The 12749-nt window shown below is 38.5% G+C and overlaps 1 protein-coding gene across 1 annotated transcript in view; it reads left to right on the top strand.

Moving 5' to 3' along the window:
- The window catches only part of LOC149168069 (MAR-binding filament-like protein 1-1), a 223285-nt gene that overhangs the window by 52115 nt on the left and 158421 nt on the right, over window positions 1-12749 (top strand). Inside the window, exons 2-5 of the mRNA XM_089433318.1 lie at window positions 8311-8408; window positions 8560-8700; window positions 9013-10665; window positions 12612-12701. Of these exons, the coding sequence (XP_089289444.1) occupies window positions 8311-8408; window positions 8560-8700; window positions 9013-10665; window positions 12612-12701 (1982 nt within the window). The remainder of the gene's footprint in view (window positions 1-8310; window positions 8409-8559; window positions 8701-9012; window positions 10666-12611; window positions 12702-12749) is intronic.

The raw sequence follows: 12749 nt of genomic DNA, 5'->3' as shown, positions 1-12749 counted from the left end.
GCATATTCCTTTAGTCCATATTCATCTAATAAGAATGACATCCTAACCTTCCAAACTCCAAAGTTGGAGGCTCCACCCAAACTGTCCTAATCTCTCAAACCTGCTGCAACCATCTCTGGGAATTTGCAAAACTCAAATAAACTGGAGAATAAATTGAAGAATTCGAATTGGGTTAAAACCCTCGACTTTCTCTTCTTGTTCCCTACGCCGATTTAAACTTGCAAACCCTCTGCACTTAGATCAACTCTAATAATATTTGAAATTTCCTTAATTGTAGTAACTAGAAATTTAATCTACCTACTAGAGATTATTTGTCTTCAAAATTTTAAGATGGCAAATAATGATTAATTCACTGCTGCAATCTTCACAAATAAATACAGGAACTAAGAAATAATGCACACGCACAAAATTATTGACACTAGTGTTTTTGGATAAATTGTCCTTGGAAAAATCTTGAAGGGAAAACCAATTATGCAGATCAGGGTTTATTATTAATTCTTCAGCAAAAATTGAGAATATGATCTACTTGCCTCACTAGAAAAGCTCCGAAAAATATTTTTCTCTTCAAAAAAATAATCAGGAAACACAAATGTCTCCATTTGCAGGTGTATTCGGCCTCCTTGTGCAACTCCCACTCCTCCCAACAATTCGCATTGGTTCTGCAACTCGCATTGGCTGCTTTAGAAATTTGCACTGCCTCTGGGACAATTCCTCTGCAAGTAAAATTGCCTCCAACACTTCATCTGACCCACTGGAAAAATGAAATGAGCTCCTCTCTATCACTCGCACTAGCTAACTGGCTACTCGCATTGCTAAATTCAACCTCCTTTTCTGTAGATGAAATCGATCTCCTTCCTCACACTAGAAACTAGAAATCAATGAGAAAATTCCTCCGAAAATTTTCTCCTCAATCTTCTCTGCAGAAACTCTTTTGCCGGTGTCTCTCTTGGTCAAACTGTGCCCTTGCTAATCACTGCAACTAGGTGATTCAGAGTCCTTGACGTGTCTCCAACCCAATGTTGCACGAAGCGGGAGCGAAGCGGAAGCGCGGAGCGCGGAAGCGTCATTTTCCAAAAATCTAGGAAGCGAAGCGTCCGCGGAAGCGTCTGCTATATATATATATTTTTTTTATATTTTTTTGCATTTATACTCAAAACAAACATCCCAAATACCAAATTAATTGTAGAAGACATGAAAACATGCATATTTTTGCATAAATCAAGATAGATATGGCATCCATGATTCCATTGTAGTTACTTACTAGTACAACAATCATCTATATTCTAGCTATTACAAACATACATCAAATTTTTAAGCATATTATAAAACATAAAACATTTAAGCATATTATAAAACATAAAACATAGAGCATATTATGATTTATCTAGCAAGTGAGCAACTGTCAACATTTGTCATGTCCAAAATTCAAATAATAATGTTTACAAAATATGTCACTTGGTCACCGCCAAGCCAAAAAGGTTCAAAATTCAAATTCACAAGTCTACAAGTCTAATGAGTAATCTATGACAAAAAGAAGTAGATTGTGAATATATCTACTAATCTCTCCTCCTTCCACCACGAATAGAACGTGATGGCGGGCCTCCACGTGGTGGCAATGAAGAAGATGGTCCCTGTGTAAGTCGTGGCACTGGAACTGATGAAGAAGAACCCCCTGCTGTTGGTGTTGAACCATGGAACCTAGGAACCAAGGGACCAGATGGGGGTGGGGGTGGTGGCATATCAACACGGTCATCATCATCCTAGAATCGCTCAAAAAATTCATGCAAAAAAAAAAAAACACTAGTTAACAAAAAAATTAAAAACATGAATTAGAGAAATGCTTTATAAGGGAAAATTGGAAAATTCATACCACAATGGACATACCTGGATAAGAGCATCCTCTAATTGCTCTAGTCGCAACACTCCATCCTCCAAATTGGGCTCCTCTGGATTCTTGTCCCAAGTCAACAAGTCTTTATTAGACTTTGCATCTTCACAGTAATGGGACAACAATCGCAAGTTGTAATGAACATAAACCAAGCTCTCTGCCCGGTCTAAATTCAACCTGTTCCTTTTAACACTGTGGATGAAAGAATAAGAGCTCCAACACCTCTCTGCAGAAGAAGTGTTTACCACCTGTGATAGCACCCGCAATGCCAAACTCTGTAGAAGTGGAGTAGCCCCTCCATGCATGTTCCACCACTCAAGAGCAGAAAAATGCTCTCGATCTTGAATTGCATGCATGCTCCCAAATGGACCAGTGTTGAGCGTATAGTTGCTCACCTGTCTCCGTACCAATGCAGCCTCCTCATTATCAGGGATTAATCTACTCAATGCAGCCATATATTTTTCGTGAACCTCTCTATCTTTGTGTGGTTTTTTCCTGCTTCCCCCCCCAGGTGCTGGTGTTGAAAGCCATGATGGATGATAGTATTTAGGTGTCAAAACATATGCTAATGCATGCAATGGAATATTTAGCATTTCCCATCGGTTTTGCACCTCTACACGAATATAATTGTACAAGGTGGTATCTCTAGGCTCAACAATGTCTTTAATCTGCCCCAACATGCTATCCATTTGCTCATACACCTCCCCAATTACTGGTCGATCTGAATCTACAAACTTGATCATGTAATAAATTGGTTTGGTGAATTGCAAAACATATTTAACCTGTGACCAAAAGTAACTGTCAAGAACAGTGTCCTTGACTACATTAGCACCATCTGTGTCAGTGTTAATTTCATCCCATGTTTCAGCACACACCAGATTAGTTAAAGCTTGTCTCACCCTCACTAGCCGCCTAAAGGTGAGGTAATAACTAGCAAATCTTGTCTTTGCAATTTTAAGCAATTGCAACTTGGAGTAAGTGCCATAGAAGTAGTTTACCCTTGTATGCCCTGTGATGAATTTAATGAGCTGCTTCCCTTTCCTGTAAACCTCAGCAATCCACCCACAATCTTTGTGTTTCACAATATCATGCATCAAAAGGTTCAATGTGTGAACCAGGCACCCAGACCAAAAGATGTGTGGATGAGTACGCTCAATAATTTTTCCTGCTGCCTTACAATTTGCTGCATTATCTGTGATCACTTGAACCACATTATTCGGACCAACATCTTTGATTGATTTCAATAGGAGATCTGCAATGTTTTGTGCAGTTGCACTGATGGAGGAGGAGTCATGACATGCAATAAATACTGCACCACTAGAAGAAACACCAAGAACATTTATCAAATGTTGGTTTCTAATATTTGTCCACCCATCTGATACAATGGATACCCCAGAATCCACCCACTCATGTGTAAAACGTGTCAAAGCTCTTTGAACCTTAGCTTTTTCTCTTTCTAATAACACTGTTCTAGCTTTCTCATAGTTGGGGGCCTTGTATCCTTTTGGGGCGTCATTGATGGCCTTTACCATGTCATGCCAATAGGGAGAGCGAAGCACATTGAATGGTACACCGCAAGCACAAAGAAAACGGACTATCTTTCCATCCACATCATCCCTCCCAGAAACATTAAGGAAATCCCCTATTGTTTTTCTACCTCCAGAGGTTGCAGAAGTACCATGAGGAGATGGGCAACTACCAAATTTAGAGGTTGCACTTGATTTAGAATGAGTTTTTTGTTTCTTGTTTTTTCGTTGTGCAGCCATCTCTATTTGGATGTATTTTCTTCTTTCTTCAGTTGAAATGTTTGGGCAAATTTGTACCCCCACAGAACCCTTTTTTTCATCACTGTCCAGCACCCCACAAAGATGCCTCCTCAGACGGGTATATGAACCCGTATATGGTTTTCCTCCATGACAACCATGAGGGCACACAAATTTGTAAGATCCACCACCCTTTCCCCCATCAAGTTTGGTCACATAGTTCCACAAGGGATTTGATGTACCTTTCCCATCTTGTGCTTCAGTGTCCCCTTCAAGTTCATCCCCTTCCTCTTCAAACCCTTCCTCCTCATCATACATTGGGTCACTACTATTAGGACCAAGTTCATCCCCTTCCTCTTCCCCTCTATTCCTCACCCTTGCCATCATTAAAACCAAGAGTGGAATGATACATAGAAGCCAAAAGAACACCATCTTGGAATATGGATATAGGTGGTGGACAACCTGTAAATAAAGGAGCAAGTAGAAACAATGGGAAAGAGTAGGAGAGGGAGGAGAAAAATACAATTTTTTTTTCAAAAAAACAAGGGAGTTTGGGGTTTGAACTTACCTCTTTAGCTCTTGTAGATGAAGTCCTCCAAGCTCTTGCTCCAAGCTCCTCCTCCTTCTCCTAGCTCCTCCTTCTTCACTCCTCCAAGCTCTCCTCTCTTCTCCTCTCCTTTCCTCTCTTCTCTTCTCCTCTCCTCTCTTCTCTTCTCCAACTCTCATAAACTCAAAGTGAGAAAATGAGAAGAGAATGGGGGCTTTATTCTTTTCTAAACTCACCCTAAACTCACCCTAACCCACCCCCTCATGCTAAGTTAAGTTAACTTTTAAAAGAAATTAAAAAAAATTTAAGTTAATTTTTGCTGCCCGCGGGTTGCGTCCGGGTTGCGTGCGGGTTGCGTGCGCTTCCGGGCGGGTTGCGTGGCGCAACCGGATGCCCGAATCGCCCTCCGAAGCGCGGATCCGGGGCAACGCCACCTAAAAACCAGGAATCGTTTTTAAAAAACGGAATCGCGCAACCTAAAATTTGGAATCGCGCTTCGCCTGGAGATTCCGGAACGATTCCGTACGGGTCGCGATTCCGGCTTAGGATCCGGGGGGGGGGGGGGGGGGCGATTCCTGCAACTATGCTCCAACCGACCCATCAATTTGCTCTTATAATCTCTCATTGACGAATCAACGACCATGATCTAATCACAATTGATGGCTAAAATCATCTTCACTCCATCAAATGACTATTCTAGAAGTCTCTAGAGCAAAATCGATTTTCCTCAATTAATCTGATTTAATTAACCAGTTTTCCTAAGTTACGCTTAGGAAAATATTTAATAATTGACTAATTAATCTAATTGAGTCATTTTCCTTGGAAATAATTTTTGGGTCTTGGAGATGATTATCCTCATGTGTTCCTTATCCTCATAGACACCATAAAGACTAGAACACCTATCCGCTGCTACCAAAACCTAACAAATAATTATGTGCTTTTCCTAAGTCAAACTTAGGCTAAGTTACAAATGCAACTTCCCCACACTAGAGCAAGTGTCTGAGGAGATCTTGGGTGATTTTTGCAAGCTTAGACACTTGGTCTTATCTTCTATATTTTACATGCTATCTTATGTGAATTAGGGAATCTGTGTGTGCCATGGTTAAAATTGCTATATTTATCTTAATTCCTTATGCCATGCAAAATTGTTTTACTTGAACCCTTCAAGAGAACTCTGAATTGTGGATCTCTTGAATATAAAGTCTCCCTCTTAAGGAAGCTGTTAGGGTTTGTAAGAATAGTCTTTATCCTCTCACCCCCTTCATCAAGGTTGTTTCCATTAAATTTTGCCTAGGTAACTCCATTGCCCATTTAGATCAAGGCACTAGTCTAGGATGTGGTGATCAATCTCTCTTCTATAAATATCTCCTCTCTCTTCTCTCCAAAATTCTAGATATCTAGGGTTAGGGTTTCTTTGAAATATTGCTAAAAGGTAATTCTACTTGATGCATTATTGCCCTTTTAGTGGATATTACATTTAATAATTGTGACAAAGAAACATCTAGCATTTATTGCATAATAAGACCCTAATTCTAGGGTTGACATCATTTAATTGTTGTGTAATGCATTTTTCGTCCATACAAACTCAATTATAAACCCTAAACCTTGCATATCTAATTGATAGTCTTGCTCTTTTGTTGATTTATCATTCTATGACTATTTCTTCTAGATGTTATATGACATTGTATGCAACGTTGTTGAAAATCTATCAAACCCTAACTTATAACAACTCTCCAATTTACTTAAGTGGTCTAAGGATAGAGTGCGGTACTTTGTTAAAGAGTATCTTAGCCCTTCTAGCTCTGCCAGTAGCCTATCCCAATCAATAGACCTAATCATCACCTTAAACCCTTCTTGTTGAATATCATTTAGGTGATCTATACATAGGGAAGCCTCCCTTGTGGTTTATTTGCCACTAAATAGCTAGAGAAAGGCTACTGAGGTGATAGTTGTGGCTGATCTCTTGTTGCCACAATGTCTGGATCTACCTAGTGAGGTTCTGCACTAGGCCTAGTAGATTTTGTGGCAACAGGTCCAACGATCACCTTTTGCCTTTTTTAAAAGTCCTCATAAGACCCACACATGTGGCTATCTTCTCCATTAATGAACCATGATACTAGATCTCCAATGCCTTGCTAGCTTTGACATTTTTGGCACATGGGTTTTCTTGAGAAAAAATTGTAGACGACTTTTGATACTTTGCATGCTTCATTTGACCAAGATTTGGCCTGTTTTTGCCTCCTGAAAGCCGGGCCATAAAAGGAGGATGACTCCATTTGACTGAGATTATCTCCTTACTGCTTTGACATTTTTAAAAAATTTCACGTGGCATGGCAAGCATAAAATATGCTGAGCAATTTGAGTTGTTGACTTCGGACTCCCTGGGACGCTGTGCATTGGTATTCACAAACTGTCTGGGCAACTGAAATGTCAGAAAACGTGACATTGCCATGTGACATGATGAATATACCATGGCCAAGGAATGCCTACAGACTCAATAAAACAACCATGCTGGGAATGAATAGGTGCACTGGCATTAAGGAAAATGAGGGGAAAGGTACAATAAGCGATCACCTTTACAGGGATAGACACTGAGTATTATACAGTCCTGATAGGTCCACCTCCATAATGCCCGTATACCATCCCAGGACATAAGAATTCCCATCAAAGTATGACCTTACCACCGACCAGGGGGGAATGTCAACATGCCATGAAACCAACTACCATGAAGATGAAGCTAAGAGGACTGGCCTTGACCATCCACCATTGGGGATATGGAATACATTCTTACATAATCATGATCCCACGGGGCTTTTACTGGGCTTTAGAGTTGCATTCCTTGGGCTTACAATGGTGCTGCCAAATATGAATCTGGTATGTACCCCTGCTGGAAGAGGGGTAACAGGGCTATTTGGAGAATCTCCTAGTTTGACCAGTCAACTGGAAAGGGGCAATGATGGAGATTGTGGATAGTCAAATAGCATGGTTGTCTGGTGGGGAGTCATGGAGCCTATTCATTTAAGGGGAATGAGTATTGGCTGGAGTAGAAGTTGAAGGACAGTCTTTAATGACATTTCCAATAGTCTTTGTGTTGGATAGTCGACCTGTTTAAAAACTGATGTACAAGCACAGATGGCAACCAGAATGAGCTTATACGGGATTTGGTGCAAGGGAGATACTTTGGCCTTGCCTGGCTATGGAGGGAAAATGGAACTGATTGCAGTATCACAGAAAATCAGTGGTTTCATTGATGTACTGATTTTGTCCTATTTGTAATAGAACACATGCTTTTCAAAAAAGAAACTGAGGTGCCTTCTAACAACATCTGAAAATGAAAGGCTATTAAGATTTAGTGGTTTAAATGTTTAGTTACCAGAAGTATGCCTCTCTTCCATACATTCATTATAATTACTAAATATAGACGGAATTCCTGGTTCTTTTCTAGTATTGTTGTTGCATTATATTCTATTATCTAGCTTTTTCATGTCTCTCTGTAGTGTTTTATTTCATTGGCATCCTATAACAGTGAAATTGTAAACATCGTGAGCTCTGTTCATATGAAAAATTCATCTGTTGGGGAACACACGGTCAGTCTAAATGCACTAAGTCAAAATACATATGAATGGGGACCTGAGAAACATTAAATACAGATTGGAAAATGACACTCTTTGGGCACCTCTATTGTCTGATTCAGCTCACTACAACTTTGTCCAAATGAATATGTTTCGCTGAAGATCATATTGCATTGAGTAAAAGGTTGCATGGGTTCCATAAGACTGCTGGCTTCTTGACATAATTTTTCCTTTTTCCCTGATCTTCTGTTCTGCAGAATGCTGAATAAGACAGTTTATTTCCTATGCCTCGGACAGTAATGACTTGAGTCAGAATAATTTCAGCATAGCTCCTTTTAAAAGGCACTCATGGCTGCAGTTTAGCCCTAGTGTACATGTTTGTTTGTTTTAGTAGACGTTTTTGTCTGTTCATCAATTTAGAATATTTTTTGTTCCTTTTGTCACATGCACCAATTTCAGGTATCTGATCTGTTTCCGAAATTCTTATATTGAGAAAGGAGACATAATAACCCTAAGTTCATGTGAAAATGATACCTGCAGATAGAAAAGAAGCGGGGTTACCAGTGGCATCTAGGAGTCAGAAATTAGAAACTGTGGATGCAACTTCTCCATCTCAGCAGCAAACTGCTAAAGCAGAGGTCTATTCATCCTCAGAGGATTTGAGTTGAAGAGATTCTAGTAAAATGTTATAGTGGAGGTTCACCTTTCTCATCCATTTATTTTAACATATTGTGTTAACTTTAGAGATTTTATATGCTTCTGAGACAATATGGTCCTATGATTTGGCAGTTTAAAGATGAAAGTGAGTCACAAGGAAGCAACTTTTTTGGATTTTTGAATCAACTTGGAATAATTGGGTCAGGAGTACTGGGTGCTTTATACATGTTGGAACAGAAGGATAAAGCTGCTACTGGATCACAAGTTGAAGCTGTAAGATTTTTGTGTACTGTTGGTGCATTAGTTGAACAATTGATATATCGTGCTGAATAAGCATGGGGTGCAAAATCATGTAAATTTTCACCGATTGACAATTTGAACAGCTATATTAGAAATTGTTGTTTACAAACAATAACTCAATGGCTTGATCATCTTTCAACATGAAGGAAAAAAGGTTATGAAGCTTCTTACACAGTGCATCCATGTGAGATTTGTCTGTGCCCATGGAAGTGTGCTTCAAGAATATTATTGAAGTACCAGTTTTCCTGTTTGATATTAACTAGTTGCAGTTATGTTATTGTGCAGCTGAAAATTGAGTTAAAAGAAAATGAAGTTGCTCTGTCTTCTCTTCGGGAGAATCTAGAGGAAAGAATACTACTAGAGCAAGAAAAAAACCTGAGACAGGCACAAAAATCACAGGAAGAACAAGCTGTTCTATCAAATGAACTGAACTCTGCAAAGCACATGGTAGAGAACATGCAGAAGCAGGTTGAGAGACAGAATAAAATGGTGGAGGAGTTCGAAGAACAGGTGGAAAGACTTAATGCAGACATTACACAAGTGCAAAACGATAATAGGACACTCGAGTTAGAATTGAAGGAAAAAGATAACAAAATAAATGATCTGGAAGACAATGTAAGATTGGCAATTGCTAATTTACAGGAAAAAGAAAAGGAGCTTGAGAGCCTGATATTTTCTCTTAGGGAAAGAGAAAAGGAGTCTGCAGAGCTTTCTTCCAAGGTTGAGCAAATGAGAAAATCACTCTTACAGGCAGAGGCTCAAATCAAAGAGTTTCAGCGGGAGCTTGAAAGTTCTCAAAAGGAACTGCGTCTGAAAGAATCATCCATTGAGAATTTGAGTGAGAGACTCGCATCAGCTGTTGTGGAGAGAGAGGATAATAAGGAGAAGCTGGTCAAGCTGCATCAAGAACTTAATGAAACAAAACTTAAATCTGACAAAGATTTGGTATCTGCTAGGCAAGCTATTTTTGCTAAGCAAGCGGAAGTCAACCAGTTGAAAGAAAAACTAAATATTGCATATGAAGAAGCCAAGAAAAAAGATGGGATCCTTGCTGGCTTACAGGAAGAAAGTTCCGCTTTGAAATCCTTATTAGAAGAAGAAAAGACAAATGTGAAGCACCTGAGTAGTGAGCTGCAAAGGTCAATTGAAAGCTTAGAAGCTTTACAAAGCAAGGTTGTCACTTTATCGAGTGAATTGACTACAGCTAAACGAGTACAAGCACAGCTTGAGTCAGAAATTGCCAGGTTAGAAAATGATAGAGATGCAATGCGTGATTCTCTGGAGGAAAAGGTGCATGAAGCAGAACAAACCTCAAGTAAATTGTCCAGTGAACTAGCTTCAGTAAACAAAGCATTGGATACAGCGAGGAATGACTTGTTGCTTCTGAATAAGAAATTAGAAGACAGCAGAGTCTCTTATGAGAACATAAACGAAGAACTGTCTGAAGCTCGCAAGACAGCAGTAACAACAAGTGCAGCTTTAAATGAAGAAAAGAAAGCTGTTGCAGCTTTAAGCCGAGAGCTAGAGGCATCTAAGAAAATTTTATTAGAAGAAAAAGAAGGTAGAAGGGCGCTTCATAGAGATTTTGAGGAAGCAACAAAATCTATGGAGGATATGAGAATTTGCTTAGTGTCTTTGTCAGAAGAGTTAGAAATTGCAAAATCCAAGACAAGTAGCCTTGAGACAGAAAATGCTTCACTATATGAATCTCTGAAGCAAGAGAAACATTTATCAAAAGAAATTCAGGAGAGTGCAGGGCATGCAAACAAAATCCTTATGAAACTTGGTAAGGAAAAGGAGACTTATGTTAAGAAAGCTAGGAAGCTTGAGGAAGAACTTTCATCTGCAAAAGGTGAAATATTGAGATTGAGGAAACAGCTCACTGTAAAGAATACTGCGTTGGAAGAAGCTCAACAACAAAAGGATAAGGAGATAAAGGTAAGCAATTCTAGAACGACAACAAAGATAAGAAGAAAAAGTGAAATAGCCGTGAAGCTTTCTTGTTTGGCTTTAAATAGGACAGCTGCTTTTAAAATGTCCCATGCTTCAAAATAAGGAGTTTCCTACTCCAATGTTACTTGGGAGCGGGAGCGACCATTTTCAGAAGCTCCCGGTTTGGGAGCGAATCCCGGAGCGATTTTTTAAAAATATATGTATTTTTTATATTTTTTAATTTTTGATACATATATGTCAACAAAAACATGTAGAATGATGAATTAGATATAAAAAACATAAAAAAGCATAGATTGAACCATATAACAACAATCATCTAGAAGTTATAATCTTCATCAACCACGTCCGCAAGTTAGTAACATAGTAACATACAACATATTGAGTCTCATGATTCATCAATCTTAAATTTTCAAGCTTTCAAAATTCAATATATAACATTTATCATCATTGATCACCAAAGTTGTACTTGTAAGCTAAGTGTAACCATTACAACAAATAATATCTAACATGAAATGAAATGTTATAAAATGAAATGAAATGAAACAACTTTCAACTTTCATGAAGCATCATATTCATAATTCATTACTAATGAGTTATAATTGCCAACTTCAAACTTAAATTGTCATATATTGTTTAAAAAAATATCATAATAAATATGAAAGAGTCAATAGTTATAAAAGCTACTAGAAACTAGAAAAGAGAAGTAAATCTATTATCTATTTCTTATGCTTGGGCCTCTTGCCACCACGAGAAATGTCTAATTTTTTAGTCTTGTTGCAAAATCAAGATCTTTGTCATTAATATCACCCTCCAAGCATTAATATCCAGAGGTATCTTTGTCATTACCTTTGTATCTGTATAGGGATCTTTGTCATTAATATCACCCTCTAAGCATTAACATAAGATAGAAAAAGCATAGCATGTCAAGTCAAGATTTTGTTTGAGTGATGCGTACATTTTTAGAAGGGTCATGATAGAGGAGTTCGACAACCAATGTCACTAACATCAAGGTACATAGAGGGATTGGTACTCTTGATTAAATATGAGTTCCATACCCTAATACATGACAAAATTCAATGGAAACATTGCAATCCCCCAATCCTGAAATCCTGAAAAACTGATAAGTCTGCTGGATTTTGAATGAAATCTAAAATTCTACTTTCTCCATATGAAATCCAATGAGGACGAAACCACTCTCAAACATCCTGAGTCATTTCATGGTAATGTTAAAAATTTAAGTAAAAGGATGTCCTTTTACTTTAAGAATTTAACATTACCATGAATAGCATATCAATACTAGGGCCTAGACTTGATCATTAAGTTGCCCCACTCAAAAACTATTTGTTTCTTTCAAAAAAAATTGCATTTCGAACATTACTACAAAAAAAAAAATGCAAAAAAGGCAAAACGCTCCCGAAAAGGCAGGGAGCGCGCTCCCGACCCGCTCCCGAGTCGCTCCCGCCCGGAGCGCAGATCGGGAGCGGGAGCAGGGGGGGGGGGGGCGCTCCCCCGCAACACTGTCCTACTCCATTGTGTTTTATACCAGATAGATCTTATTGATCCCATAGGCTGCATTGAATAGGATTTGCCTATTAGGAAATGCCATTTTCCAGGTTTTTTAGGAAGAAATTACCATCATTGTTTTGTTTGCTACATTGATAGTGAGAGCTGTTAAATGATTAATCTATAATAAACACGTCCACATTTAGTGGCTGTACTTATTTTCATCTGTACCTCCTTTTATTATATGATTGCAATATTTTTATTTGTATGAAAAAGTAAAAAATCTTATACATGTTTGCTAGGTCTGCTATTTCTTAAAGGAGATGTTTTGTATCCTATATAGATCACATCGAAGAAGAATCACACTATTAAGCTTGAGTTATTAATTTTGGTCTTTATATGTTGACAGTCTCTGTTCTTTCTTACAGAGCAAGCAATCCCATGACAGTGACAGGAGTCCCATGGATGTTTCCCAACAGATTGAGAGCATGCAGGCAGAGCTCTCTCAAATTCAGAAGGTACTAGGATGAACATGTTGAATTTGTTTGTGGTGATTTTTTTTAGAA

The sequence above is a fragment of the Pinus tabuliformis genome, chromosome 5_1 (assembly GCF_031772625.1).
Source record: "Pinus tabuliformis cultivar Carrire ecotype Pingquan chromosome 5_1, CPIR1, whole genome shotgun sequence".
NCBI classification, from domain to species: domain Eukaryota; kingdom Viridiplantae; phylum Streptophyta; class Pinopsida; order Pinales; family Pinaceae; genus Pinus; species Pinus tabuliformis.
Note: the sequence above shows the minus strand (reverse complement) of the source record. Positions and strands in the feature narration are given on the sequence as shown.